This window comes from Cupressus sempervirens, chromosome 4 (genome assembly GCF_028749045.1).
Source record: "Cupressus sempervirens isolate cs-2001-9-10 chromosome 4, ASM2874904v1, whole genome shotgun sequence".
Classification (NCBI taxonomy): domain Eukaryota; kingdom Viridiplantae; phylum Streptophyta; class Pinopsida; order Cupressales; family Cupressaceae; genus Cupressus; species Cupressus sempervirens.
In genome coordinates this window covers 52,567,266-52,583,070 of record NC_143121.1, presented here as the reverse complement: position 1 = coordinate 52,583,070, position 15,805 = coordinate 52,567,266, and the positions used below count along the sequence as shown (strand labels likewise).

Genomic DNA, 15,805 nt, shown 5'->3' with positions numbered 1-15,805 from the left:
GGTTCCCCTCTCTCCCCAGTCATTGCCAACCTTTATATGGAACATTTTGAAGAATTGGCCCTCCGATTGTTCCCTCTTCAACCTAAGTGGTGGAAGCGTTTTGTTGATGATACTAATGTATGTTGGCCTCATGGGCTTGACAGATTAGAGGAGTTCCAACAACACATCAATAACTTAGCGCCTAGCATCTCCTTCACCAAGGAGCTTGAGTCTGATAATCAATTGCCTTTCCTTGATGTTCTCCTCATCAAAAAACCTGATGGCTCTCTGGGTCGTCGTGTGTTTAGAAAGGTGACTCACACAGACTTGTACATTCACTCCTCCTCCCACCACCATCCTAGCCAAAAATTGGGCATTCTCAAGACCCTTGCTCTGAGAGCCTTTAGAATTTGTGATAGTGATTACTTAAGCCTTGAGCTCGACCACCTTCGCAAAGTCTTTGAGCTCAATGGATATTCCCCTAAACAAATATCCAGGGCTCTCAACCAAGCTAAGTCCGTCCACCATTCCCTCTCTATTCCCAACCCCTCTCTTCCCCCTCTGGTGTTGAATGCCTCTCTCCCCTTTGTAGAAGGCCTTTCCCACAAAATCGCCAAGATCCTAACCAAGAAAGGCCTGCGTGTAGCCTTCAAACCCCTCTCCAAGCTTAGAGACCTTGTTCCTCCCATCAAGGACTCTAGAGACACTTTTTATAACTCAGGGGTCTACAAAGTGGTCTGCTCCTGTGGCACACCTTATATTGGTGAAACGGGCCACTCATTCCACGCCCGGATCAAAGAGTACGTCGCTGACATTAGACACGATAGAGTGTGCAAATCTACCTTAGCTAAGCACTCCTTCACGACCAAGCATCACATTTGCTTGGAAGACACTCTGGTCCTTGCCAAGGAAGACAACTTCTTTAAAAGGAAACTCAAAGAAGCTGTCGAGATCTACAAACACCCCATAAACCTTAATCGTGATGATGGTTGGAACCTTAACCCCTCTTGGCAGCCAATGCTGGCTGCTTGTGATAGAGACCAACTTCACGCTGGTTGACCTTCCTCTTTCTCCCCCCCTCTCCCTCCTGCTTGCTTGCTCCCCTCCCCCCGAGTGGTCTCCTACTCCCTCTTTGTTCTTCTCTCCTTGTGCTCCAAGTAGGTCTCCCCTCTCCTTCTGCCTTGTTGTTGGTGGTTGTTCCTTTGGGTTTCCTCTTTTCTCGTTGGTTCTTGCTTTTGGCTTGGCTCTCTGTGATCTTGTTGTAGTGGTCTTTCTAGGTGTCTAGGTCCTGGTGGTCACTTAGCAACAGCTTTAGCTCCTAGGAGTACACTTCTCGTACACCACCTTTTGGTTGGCTCGGGCTTAGTGTTCTTCTAGTGTCTAGGTCTCATTGGTTTGTGTTTCCTTTCTTGTTTGTTTCATTCTTTTCATTTCCTCCTTGTTTCCTTGCCTCGCCTTTGTCTCTTTGTGGTGTTCCTCTCATTCGGCTTGGGTATTCATGTATATTACTGTGTACGCATACGCATATATTCATTCTTATTTATAGATACATCCACTCTCACACATTTATTTCTTTTTTCTTATTTATTTTTATTCTTATATGGTTTATTCTTATATATATATATATATATCCACTCTCGCACATATTTATTTCTTATTTATTTTTATATTTTTAGTTGGTTTATTTTTATGTCTACTTTATATAGTTTCTCATGTATATATTCACATTCTCTTTCGCACACACTCATGTTATATAATAATGCATTGTTATACACACACACACACACACACACACACACACACACACACACACACACACATGTATATATATATATATATGTACATATGTATACATATACACATATACATATATATTATATATATATACATACATACATATGAATATATATGTACATATATATATATATATATATATATATATATATATATATATATATATATATATATATATATATATATATATATATATATGAATATGTGTGTATTTATATATATTAATGTTCAAATATCTAGGTATTTAAATTTATATATGATTATGTATGTATTTGAATATTAATATACTTACATGTTATATATATATATATAACCCATTCAAAATATAAACACACACATTTGCGCATAATATTATACACACACCTATTTGTTTTGTCTCTCTAACATATATATTTAGTCGCATATATATTAACAAGTTTGTATTTATCATCTTTGACCATTGCATGTTTCCTGCTTTTGTGTATTTGATTGTTTTCTTTTATATTCTTGTTATATTTCGTCTATGTAAAAATTTTAGGCGCGCTCTTAGTTATATCTTATTCATTTGTTTCTTCTATTTTTTTATTTCTTCACTTGTCTATTCTCATTAATTCTCCTTTTGACACCTTTATTTATTTTCTAGTCTGTCCTTGGGAGTGTTCCCTTTTTGGCCCCTTGTCCTTCTGTCTAACCCTTTTTAATGTTTCTTATTTTATTTATTTTATTTTCATTTTTCAACCTCGAGGTGTGTGCTTTCCTTCTTGCCTATTCCTTTTATCTTTTTGGGTCATCCATTATCTGCAACATATTGTTTCTTGCATCTCTTGCTCTTCATCCTGATGATGGATCACGTAGTGTGATTCGAAACGTTGATGGTAAAAATCTTAACACAATCGAATCCAGAAATGTATCAGTACAATAGAATGGATTGTGGAAATTTGTTCTCTTTAATAGGAAAAATACTTATTATATCAGCAAGTTCAACCCTACATGCAATCAACTCCAAAAGGCATACATAGAGGCTAACATTTCTTGGAGAGCTAAAATTCTTATTGCTCAGCTTAGAACCAACTCTTATCAACTCTGATGTGAGACCAGATGGTGGAAGAGGCCAAAAGAGCCTTGGGAAGAGAGAGTTTGCACATTTTGCAATTTTGGGAAGGTAAAAACCGAACAACACTTTTGCATGTTTTGCAATTCTGGGAAGGTAGAAACCGAACAACACTTTATTTTAGAATGTGATGCATATAGGGACAACAGAGTCGAATTTGCAAATATTATATCTAACAGTTCTTGGCATGACTTATTGAGCAAGGAGAATGTTGGACAATTGGGTGGGCTCATCATCAACTTGCACATAAAAGAACCGAAATACTTAAGTTGGTTTATTAGTGGGAAGGCTGTCCTATAGATTATGCTTAGCCTCGTAGACGTTAAAATTTCATCTTGCTGTCTTTAAGTAAAAATATATATTGTAAGATGTTGAAATTTATCTAGCGACTGAACCAGCTTGAACTCAACCCATTTTAGATTACGAGATGATTATGAAACAAAATAAAATTTTGAAGACAAAATATTTTGTCTACATGCCATTCAACGGATAATGATAATAATAACAGTGGATTCAATAACAGTTAGCCTCTTCGACGCTCCTCCATGGAGCTCACAGTGCAACTTGGTTTCAATTCCTCTACGATACTATCAAACAATTTTCTCCCCACTTACCAAACGGTGCAGACAATATCAGTAAAGCACATTTCGCAAACTTCAATATGTAGAATGCAATATTTTGTGAGCAGAAACAAGAGCTTCGCTCAACCTGCAACATTGTTTTCAAAATCAGAGTTGAAAAATGAAGTTAGGGTTTTTTCACAGCGCGCTCAAAGCTCAGAAGATTACAATGTACTCTCGCTAAGTGGAAAGCCGGACAGAATAATTAGGGACGACGAAGATGATAATGAAGATATTGGCCGTGACGATTTCAGCTACGGTCCTGATCATCGAAGCGGTTAGATTTCTAAGACTTCTGATTTTCTTTAATATGCCTTTCCCCTCTTTTGTTCTCTTTTGGAAAATATTGTAAGATTCAGGACTTCAGATGCATGGAACAGGGACGCGAAAAGGAAATTCAGTGAAATTATAGAAAGAACATGTTTCTTTTGAGAAATACCCAGTTTCAAGTCCGGGTTGCACGAAGAGTAATTCATTAGTATCTTAAATGTATTTGAAATGTTCGATTTCGGGAAATGTTTTGGTATAAAGGTTAAGAGGAATTTTTTAATAGGTTTCTTGGATACCCTAGTTTGTTGCTTCCCTTAGTTTTGTCATGGGCGGTGTTTCATGCTTACTAGTAATTTTGACATCATGATCTCGTTGTGGCCGAGTTCCGATTTTTTCTGTCCAGCATCTGCTGAAATATCTTAGGAATCCTTTAGACCCTCTTTGGGCTCGTGACCATACATAGGAACACCCAGTTGAGAGGACCACGGATCAGGCAAGTGTTCCTCTTAGAGGGCTGCTGCTATTTTTATGGTTCAAGTTGCCAATGCAATTCATGGTCTTAGAAAGTGCAAATAATGTCAATTTCCCTAATCCCGTTTGAAATTTGATGATAATTCTTAATAAAATTTCCTCCAATACAGTAGTACAGTAGAAAAAATTATTAGCTTTGGGGGCAAAATTCATGCAAAAGATGCTTTAAATCAATTTGTAGAACCTGTTTAAAAATTTGTTATAACCACTTGGTTAGAGTGATTAGTAAGTGCAACAATAAAAACATTAGTAGGATCTGTTGGTGATTTTTTAATCCCTCAATTATAATGGATGAGGCACAATATATAGACCCAAGGATCAAACCAATCTAGAGAAAGGGACAAACGCATAATTAAACTAAGGACATGAAAATATGTATGTTCCCCCAAGTTTCTAGGACGGGGATGCCGGGATGGGTTTCCGGGATGGCAAATTTTATTGGTGATTTTGGGGTGGGGGGTTGGGGGGGGGGGGGGCGATAAACGGGGACGACTATATATATAGTAAAATTTCAAAATATACACTGAAATTTGCAAATATACATGTCATTCATATGAAACTAAGCACAAAGCATGTCATTTAATTTTTAAAAAATTATAGAACCTTAACATACACCATTTGAATGCCATCTATGAAATAATAACTGATTTCAGTACTCAATTGTCAATATGCATAACAATATGTGAACAAAAATATTTAAATATAAGTTTAGCAATGAACGATATCATAAAAATCTAAAAATCTAAATATGCCCAAACTTCAAAGGCTAGAGGGCTGCTATAAAGTATCATCATCATGTTCAAGTTCAACATAGAAAACAAAATATAAAAAAGTGAAGCAGACTGCTGCTCCTATTTTGCCTTTGCCACCATGACATCAAAATCAGACTCCTCACTATCATCCTCCACAGGAAGTGTAGTCTCATCTTATAGAATTCCAATCAATCCTGGCAGTGTCTGATCCTCATCTATCTGGGCTACATCCTCAGGGTCAACATTCCACCGCAAAGCTGGTGTCTGCCTATACTTTGGAGTCTGACGATCCACAAGACGAAGAGCATGATGTACTGTCACTAGCTTCTCTGCTCGTTTAGAGGTAAGTTTGTTCCTCTTGACGGAGTGGATAAATGAATATGTGGACCAATTCCTCTCTATAGCTAAGGAACCAACAACCTGTGTAACGAGGCAAGTGGCAAGTGCTTTTAACTCAGGTGTATCTCCCATGCCAGGTTCACCATCCAATAGGATCTCTCTGTGCCAAACCACTCTATCCAACATCGCTTGTGGCTTACCCAAGTTTGGGCCACGAAAGTTGGTGAAGTGAAAGAAATGTGCACCAAGAGTAGAGGTCTCTTGAGCTGAATACATCTTATCAAAGGCTCTTGTGAAGCCATCCAATACCTTGGGATCATCACATGGTAGGCCCCTTCCACCCAACCATGCATACCATTTGAGATTTAGAGCAAAGGTTGCCATATGAAGCGGGGTATTCATTATGGTCCACCTCCACGTCACAATAGGCCTAATATACTCCTCCCAAAACCCCAGTGTAGGATATTTTGCTGCAACAATTCTCTTCATCTTCCCCAACATGCTGTCAATAGTCTCATATATCTCTCCCAAACTAGGAGCATCATTATCAACATATTTAATGACATCTACAATGGGTGGTATGACAGAGAAAATATATCTGCAAGATGCAAACAAAAATTAAAATCAGAATCAGAAATTTAAAAGTTTTACGATTGTTAGTATGAAAATCAGCAAGCAAAAGACTAACATTAAATTCAAAAATCAACAACTTACCTCATTGTGGACCACCAACTCTTGTCAACGACCCTTTGCTTCACCGCTTTTCCTTCAGAGGACTTAGAATTGGACCATTGTCCGCACTCTAGATTCACCAGAGGGTCTTATACATCTCAATCTTCCTCTTCATCAAGATGAAGTATGTGCAATACGTATAGAGACAATTATAAATTAAAATAAAGTTTAACATTAATGATTAAAAACATCACATGTAAGTTTGCAACAATCATAAATAAAAATAAATTTAAAGAAAACTAAAAGAAAACTATGATTAAAATTTACATACCTTGTCTCGGCTAGTTTGAGGAACTCCTTAGAGAAGGACCTTAATAGAGCAAGTGAAATGTGATGGTTGCAGATAAACATTTGCACTTTGTTGGTTAACAATTTGTCTCCTTATCTTTTTGGTTCATACCTTGACTCTTAAACAACCCAATGTCTTGTGAAGAACAAAGAAGTTAACAACAGAATGGGTCAATGTAGTAATCTATCAAGGACCCCTGAATTGAAAGGTACAACTCCTTTTTGAATTCAAGATATGCAATGAATTTGTCTTTTGGGTTTTAGGGTCATGCTCTTAACCGGAGAGCAGAAGAGGCAAATACCAGATTGCTCAACACTTTAAACAATCTAGGCAAGTGAAAGATGGGGAAAAACTCACTGAATGCAATCTATTCTAAGATGAATGCAGAAAAGGGAAACAAGCTTGACTAACTTTAACAATGAGAGAGTAGGGAAAGATAGGAAAACAGGTAATCCCTAGATCACTAAGTAATTGGCGTCTTGACAATACCCAGATTGTCTATTTCTCAACTACTCCATTAACCAATCTCCGGACCTCTTATGCAACTAACTACACTACACATATAAACTATGACGTAGAACAGAGAGAACAAATGAGATACTCATGCCGAAGAAAGTAAGACATACAATCTATTGAACGAAGGAAACAAAACCAAGTTCATTTACATTCATTCAATTATCAACAATAGCACATTCATTCCATACACTATACTGCAACTAAATGAACAACAAAACTAGAAATGGACTCAGAGTCACACATAGTAGGCCCAGCTATAGGGGTTTACCCAAAGGTAATTTTGTCGATCTTATTAACTTATCAAAAAGTTACATATATAGGCCTTCTCAAAGTGGCTGGTTATACTAGACGATTGCATGCGCAAAGCATCTCTGAACAAATTAAGCTCAAAATGGGACAAGCTTGAATCATTGTTCGTTACAGAGATTGACAAAATGCCATGAATGGCTACAAAAAGAGAGAAGAGAGAGAGTGACAGATGTCTAGAAGAACATCAGAACATCATGCCTTTTTAGAAGTAATTGCTTTGGCTTTGTAAGCTTTCATGGCATCGGTTACTTTGTCCAGTTCGTCGACATTTGGAATGATAATATTATCAGCTTGAATCATTCAATATACGTGCATCTCAGTCAATTCATCAATTCTGGCAACCCTTGATTGGAACTTCTCCAATTCTCTCCTTATGATTGAGTTTGTTATAGAGAGTTCTTGAATCTTGGACATTTGGAAGTTGAGTGGGTCAATGGCTTCGTCAACAAGTGCCAAGAACTTTGACTTCATCGTCTCAATATCCACGAGCTTACCATTAGCAGAGACAAAAGACTCTGTATGTAGTATCTTGAGATATTGAAATAATTTCTCAATGACCTTCTGCACCAGGTCATAGACATCCTTGAGCTCGTTTGCAGACCTCATGGAGCTTTCTATGATAAATTCCAAGGATTGTTTCTAGTGAAACAATGACTCCTTGCTTGTCTTGAGGATCCCATGGGTAATGGCAGTATTAGTTTTCATGTCAATAACCTCTTGTAGTAGGACCAATTGCTTTGTTCATCCATCTGTTGCCTTTTGTGTGGTGGTCTAATGATTTGAAGCTGCCTCCCTTAGCTTGTGAGCGTCTAGCACTAGACCTCCCAAATTTTCAATTAATGGGGGACCTTGAGCCTTCATCTGGTCTACCCATGCTCGGCCAACCTGCCCAAATTGCCTTTCTTGTTGTAGCTTTAGGAGTAGATTTTTGTTCTCCTTTGCATTTGGGTCGAATTGGCTTGATGAAGTACTCTCGAGTGCAGACCTTATGTACTCCATCAAATTTCTGTTCGAGGCCTTTAGGATTTCCTTTTCTGCTCTAAGCTCTTCCAACTTATCTTCAATTTTCTCTTTGGTGGACTTTCACATGTTCACCATGGAGTCATGAACAGGGATACCAAGATCCACGGTTTTGATCTGGAAGTCATCTTTGGAAAGCTCATGAAATTTGCCTTCCTTTTGTGGCTCAGCAATCTCTACCAACATGTGGCTAGTAGTTGAATCAGTAGCCAATGCAACAATTGTCTTCTGCTTCTTCGTCTTCTTGGATGGTTGAGAAGAGGTGACTTGTGTGATCAAGTCCCTCGATGGAGCCGCTTCTTCGTATCTCCTCATCTTCCTATCATTGGTCTCTTCGAGCCATGACTCTGTAGAGAGCACATTGATAGGCGACTGCAGGGCAGCAGGATCTAATAGCTTTCTTGGAATTAGGGGAGTTTGCTTGCTCTGGGAAACAATAGGGAAGGCGACGACCTTAGTCATCGAGAGGGCTAAGGTGCCCCTTTGCTGAGATGCATCTTGTTCTTGGCCATCCATGGGATTGGTGTTGCCATCCAAATTGATGACTTGGACAGGGGAAGATGCCTTGGTCACTGATTTCTCTTGTTCTTTTCCTTTGTCCTTTTCTCCCTCCTTCTCCCCAACTTTCCCGGTGTTCGGAAGAGAGCCACCTCTGTAGGTAGGAGTGATTGCCACATTCTTCTCTAGAGGCTGGTCTCCACCTTGGCCAATGGACTATAATGGCCCTATAGATGTTGAAGTAGTAGCTGTGGTGGTCGCTACTGCAGTTGATTGGGGGGCTACAGAAGATACTCCACTCGTTGAACCAGTGCTCCCGATCCTTTTCTTCCTCACTCGGGTCCACTCCACCCACTTATTTGTTCTTTTGATTATTCCTTGCATAAGAACCTCCATAGTGTCTATGACAGGACCTGCAGGTGTGGTAGACAGAATTGGGGTGCCTTTGATCTTCTCGTAGGATGTGGGTTGCATATAGGCTCCATCATCTGTAAGGTCAGAAATATCAACAAAGTTGTTATATAACTTGATCTCATTAATTGTTAGTCGTGACCAATATTTCTCTCGGGTTTGGTACTCGTTGAGACACTCAGACCAGAAGTCTTCAATATCTACAGCATGCCTATAGGCATATCCCAACTTTGAGTGATCCTTGACAAAGTTGACTGGATTGTATTGAGGCTTGAGTACCTCATAGTCTACCAATTTGATTTTGTTTTCGAAGCTCTTCACCAGATTCCAAGCATCGGATTTGGAAGCACGTGAATATGGTCCAACCACTATAGGGAAGGGAGTCCTGGCTATTTTCTTTAATTAGAACATAAGGTATTCACTTCAAGGATCTGTTGACATAGTTTGACTAGAATCACCTTGGCTTCTAGATACCTTGGAAGCCTCTTAGGAAAGCCGTCGTAAGCTCCTATCTACAAATAAGAGGAACTCAAAAACTAGATGAATGAGCATCCGAATTGGCTAATAGTCGAGATTGCTTCTAGTGAGAACCTCCTTTCAAGGCATCCTTGCAGTTTTCGGCATAGCCTCATTGTGAAGGCATCATTTACAGCCACATACTCCTCAAAACTTCTGTGTAGCTGTAGATGTGGATAGAACTCATATACTTTAGTGCGCTCGTCATAGTTCTGGATGCTAGGGAGGCCAGGCCACAAGTGGTGAGTAGCCAAGGCATAATTTAAATAGGAGGACATGTAAAGTTGCTTAAATCCTCTGGCCAAATTCAACCGAGCTCATCGCAGATAATCTGTGCCTAGTCAATCTGCATATCCTCAACACATATTGCTTGCACTAGGAAGAAATGGTGCTCGATGAACTCCAATATCTCCTCTTTTCCTTTTAGTCTGAGGAGAAGAGCAATGATATCCACTATCTTTTTTTTCAAATTTGTGCCGAATAGGGTCTTGGGCATTTTGCTCTTCTTCGAGTGAGCAATCTGAAACCATGTCCTTTGCTTGTCTCTTGTCTGAGGGTCTTCTTCTCATTGAACATAGATGTGGAAGAGCCAAAATCAACATCACAATACTACTCTTTTATGGGAATGCTGAATGTGGACTACATCAGTGCCGTGTTGATCGAGATGAGGATGGATTGGTCAGGAAACAAAATCTGCTTTGTCTCCGAGTTGTATCTCTCGGTACATTCCCTCACAAGCTCCGGTGCATGTACTGCCATTGGAAAATCAAGTGCCTCATCTAGTCCACTTTCTTATGGCTTTTGAATGATTGGGTGAATTGACTGAGAATTGAGTCTTCTATGAAGATCACCCAAATCATAGAATTTGAAAGATGTGTTTGTAGCTCTTTTAATTCACTCTCTAGTTATATTAACCAGCAACTCTGATTGCCATTTGCTATGATTGCATAGGATGTAGTTCTCGATAAATAGCTAATTTAAAATACTTGGGGAAATCAATTTCCAACAATTCCGGTGAGAAAGGTATAGGAATCTGAATGTTGGTGCCATACGAACAAAGTTAAGTTTGGCCAATGGTTATAACGGCAAGATTTGCATTTAATTCCATGATCAATGGCTATTTGAACTTTCCGTTCTCTTGTGTATAAAAACTTAAACTTCCGGAAGCTCTATTAGTTTACTTAGAGTAAAGTAATAATACTAAAAATCACTTAAAACAAGTCTTTAAGTTCTGTGGGGGAGAAAGAGAAACTTAGCTTTTCTGCAAACCAACTTTCCTTCTATTTGGAAATGCAGCACGGGGAGTGATCCTTTGTTAGCTTGCACACTTCATTCTTTCACTTTCCGCCTTAAGCATTTAACACTGTATTTCCTTTATATTGGGGTCGCATTCTCACTACTAACTTTTCTGGAAGTATCTTTTGAGCATCTTCGAAGAAGATTCACACTTTAAGGAGACTTGTCTTTTTATTTTCAAAGCTTTCGGAGAAGTAGCCTTTTTCATTACTTGGGGATGGAAAACCCCATTCTCAACAACATTTTCTGGAACGAAGAAAAGCTTACAACACTTCATCCTTTAACCTCAATCTGATGGCCTCAAAGCTAGATCTCGAGCATGCCCCACTGATAAAGAGCTCGCAACAGTTCATTCAACATTGTGCCTTTTGTTGCTTGTATGTAAACATTGTAAAGCCTTGGACATCACACAAATTACTGTGGCGTTGGAAGTAGAACAAAACACCTTCGCTTCCGTTAGTGTGCAGTAGGAAACTCATAGATCTGCTCTTTTCCTTTTGAAGGTAAAATTTTATCTCTGCAATATGAATGGCCTTCTTCCTGACCTAGATCTACAGCTTCATAGGTCTTGCCATTATGCCATAATCGTATACATAGCTTCTAGATTATTTTCATGGCTTACTCTTTTCGGATACGCACTTCATTTTGTTCATTGAAGGGGAAAACTAGCTTGATTGCTCGGAATCCGTAAGAAAAAGAATGATGGGGCAAGATAGAAAATGGTAAAACACGGATAACTTACTTCTCATTGGGAGGATGCTAGAAAACATCCCAACCATACCTAGATCACCTAGACTCCGTGCGCATTGGAAAATAGAACCCCGCATAGAAGAAATAGGTAAAGGTAATGCAAGGGAGATCCAGAGAACAAAGAAAGTGAGGGACTCGGGGAAGATGAGAACTAAGTAACCTAAAGGATACTTAGACACCACACTCAAACACAAACTCACTTAAATACCAATAACTTCAAGCTTTTAAGGGTAAGACTAAAACTTGGCAACACACTTCTCTAGCTTCTAACACCACTTGTCTCACCCATTGAATCTTCTCTATCTCCTTCAATGCATTGTTCAAGGCATGAGCACAACAAAGGGTCCAAAGATGTGCCTATAAGCACCCTGTATCATCAAATTGGCTGATTTGCACACAAATGCTGAATCTGTGATAACTTGTACTACACTAGCTGACCCAACCTCCTCTATGGAATCTCTTAAAATGGTGAATTGGAATTCTGCATCCTTCTTTCCCGAACAATCTATGGCTTTCAAAAAATAAGAGCCAGTAAGGGATGTGACAATTATATTGATGAGTGGCCAATGTCTAACATCAGTCCACCCATCCATCACAATAGAGCAGCCCGTCCTAACCCAAGTACATTTCATATCCTCGAACAACAAAGCAACCCTAGAGTACTCTTCATCTAAGGATGGTGGTTAGTAGCTTATGCTCACTAGGGGGTACAAATGAGGGATTCATATTCACTATATCTTTCACCATTTGTTTAAAATAAGTGAAACGAGATGCATGATATGGGATACCATCAACAAAGAATCTACTAATAGATGCTTCACACTTTTCCTTTGCCTGTGCATTAAACATACTTTCCACGGAGCCCTTCTCACCGCTAGTCATCTTCCTCTTCCCTCTAGACTCAGTAGGGGCTTCCACTAGTACTAATGGTGGATGACATGCCTAGATGATTGTGACTGAATAGAAGGTGATGTTGCCGTCAATTTTTGCCTCTCCATTTCAGCCTCTAAGTGCAATCTTTGGCTTTCTAATCCGTTTTCATCAATTAAGTTAAGACTATTAAATCTACAGCCCAAAAATCTATAAAGATAACCAGCAATAAAAGAAGACAAAACTGAAATAAGGAACACCAAAAATATCCTGGGAAAACCCTTCTAGAATGAAGGTAAAAACCCAGCCACACAACAAAAATATATCTTTATTGATAATAAAAGTTCAAGTGTTCAGTGTCCTTTGCTTGATGCAAATATATAACAATAGGAGAGATTCTTCACATTATAACTGAAAGGTCTCTTGAGATTCCTATAAATCCTATAATTAATAATATTAATAATAACTCTTCGAATATTCATGCCTCAATGCATGAGAATGACACATGTCATATACATTTAATATTACAAATTAAACTTAAGTTTCCTTTTTAGCTAAAGATAGTAATAACAGTAATAACGTCCAGATTTTGAGAGATAAAGATCTCTATCGTAGCTACAAACTTTAACACTCCCTCTTAGCAAGAGAGAGATCTTTAGGCTGAACAGTCACATAAAGCTGCAACCAAAAAAAATGTCAATGATAAATTCTCATCTCATATATCCTATGAAAACATGAAACAATCAATCATATTCATGGAATCACTCAACATGAAAACTTGTAACAATCAATCATATTCATGGAATCACTCAACATGAAAATCTGTAACAATCAATCATATTCATAGAATCACTCAACATGAAAAGATTTACAAGACTCATAGCTAAGACTTTGTTCACGGACTCTCTCAACGTGAATTGTCATGGAATCTCTCAACATGACATCCAACTCCTATTATGGAATCTCTCAACGTGATGACATCATGGACTCTCTCAAAATGATGTTCACTATCGCATAGTGAAAGAGTTATCATAGCTGATCTTACAATCTCATTTATTCACACAAGAATAGAAATAGGCATGACAAGACTTACTTCCATTTAAGTCTCAAATTTTACAAATACCACAAGCATCACAAGCATATATGATAATGAAGAGGATTCTATAAGCACTGCCTCTTAATTATGAAGCCTCCCTCTGAAGCTAAGATCTTCCTCTTAATTAAGCAAGGTCTATAGCCTTTGTTGTTACATCCTGCAACGATGAGAGATAAAATATCAATTTATTAATAATGAAATTCATATCTGAACAGAAATATGTATCATTTACTAAACAACATCCTCATGCAGTTTGCATTATCTCAATGCAATTCGCAATTAAATAACTCATAAAATCAAATAGAGATCAATGCTCTATGCTATTTCCAATAATGAAATAAGATTCAATAAAACAAAAGACTTATCTCTAGTTGCTTGAATATTACAAGCATAACATATAAAAATCAGAAAAATACCATAGGAAGAATCGATTAATAGTACTGACATCATGGTCTTAACTCCAACTACATACACCTAATGCTCACTTGTTTGGTATACAACACTTGGATACCTATTCTATTATATAGCAGATGTCACACATGAAGGATAATCTCTGGACAGTTTATCTTCAATTTTCTTTTCACGATCTGAATGCCCCAGAATGCTTATTGATCAGGGCCCTGACAAAAGGCCACACAGAAAGATACTTTCAATCAATTAACACACAAGTCACACATGCATGCTATGACATTCCTATAGCTCTCGACTTCCAACTGCTACAATTAAAAATTAGGAACTGACCCTCAAGAATTGAGACAAGAAATGAGCAATAGATACGATCATCCAAAATACAAGAGATAAATGACCCATGAAGATAGTGAAACTCAGACAGAAAGATCTTTTTGATGACTTTGCCAATGCATAACATTTATGATCATAATCCACATGATAACCAAAAATAACATAAAAATCAAAGCTCCATAGAAAAAACCTCCTCCAATGAAATGGATACCAAAAATAGGCATGTTTATAGAAACATTTCTTTACCGATGAATAAGGAACATAAATGCTATGCCGTTACATAGGATATCAACGGACACATGAATGTTGAGAAGACTTAAAAAATTAAAAGCAAACACAGCCACACAACATATGGAGTCTCAAAAACCAATGAAAGGATAGAACCAACATGTCAAAGCAAAGCAAAAAACAAAATGATGGAAGCACAGTCATAAACAGACGTCGGTTATGAACAATATCCAGACTGCCTTTCTCAAGGACAACGAAAGACCATAAGTTGAAAGTTACACTATACAAGAATAATATTAATCCCGTGAATTGATATAACCTTGCTTCTTCCTTCGATACTCCTTTGACACTCATCTTCTCTGATTCACACCCCGTCTCCTGCTCCTCCATTTACTAATAGAGACGATGTCGATCAAAACTGCAAGGCAAGAAGTGATCTCCTTATAAGTTCTGATAGCAAACTTTTCAAACTTTCATGTTATCATTGGTTCTATTTTTCTAGGAATAAGTCACACTCTTAAGTACAAATCCTCATTTGATTGTTGGAGTGTAATGTTAGGAAAGGAGCGACACACAACTGCTAGGAGTTTGCAAACATAGGGAGGGCTTCTACAATCATAAATGCTATGCATATATTACTTTGGAATGGAGAGAGTTACTCATATCCTTGGTGCCATTGCAAAGGTGTCTATATCAAGTTCATTTCGGTGTTGAAGAACAATGTTCGGATACAAAATAGAGTTAGACATCAAGCTTAATTTGCACTAGGGTCATTTTTGAATTATAGACCTAGGGTAAGAAAGGCGAGTTTGATGTCTAATCACATGTTCGTCTATGGTAAGGATGCAAATGAGTAGGTCTGTGTAATGCCTCCTTAGGTGACAGGGAGTTGAGTAGGGATTGGCCTATCATTAGGTTCTGATAGGCCAGTGGAGTGGAAAGGAGACCCATATTGAGGCTTGTAGAGCTACATAGGGGCTTTATAGGTCATTTTGGACATTCTGAGGCAATTTCTTAGATTTTATGAGGTGTTCCTATTTTTTGTGGATTGAGTGCGAATTGATTGGGAAGCATCAGGGAGCTCAAGGATCATTTTGGAGGTTTTGCGTTGCAATTCTTATTTTTAGGGAAGGTCCCTATTTTTAGGACGAGACTTTC

The 15,805-nt window shown here is 38.2% G+C and overlaps 1 protein-coding gene across 3 annotated transcripts in view; it reads left to right on the top strand.

The window, feature by feature from the left end:
- Window positions 1–3,061: 3,061 nt before the first annotated feature.
- Window positions 3,062–15,805, top strand: part of LOC149559894 (GTP-binding protein Era-like protein) — a 215,048-nt gene continuing 202,304 nt past the window's right edge. Inside the window, exon 1 of one of the 3 annotated variants that reach the window (XM_089824353.1) lies at window positions 3,062–3,760. In XM_089824353.1, coding sequence (XP_089680479.1) covers window positions 3,409–3,760 — 352 coding nt within the window. In that variant the 5' untranslated portion in view covers window positions 3,062–3,408. The remainder of the gene's footprint in view (window positions 3,761–15,805) is intronic. The other 2 variants (XM_089824352.1, XM_089824354.1) reach the window with 2 other exon arrangements.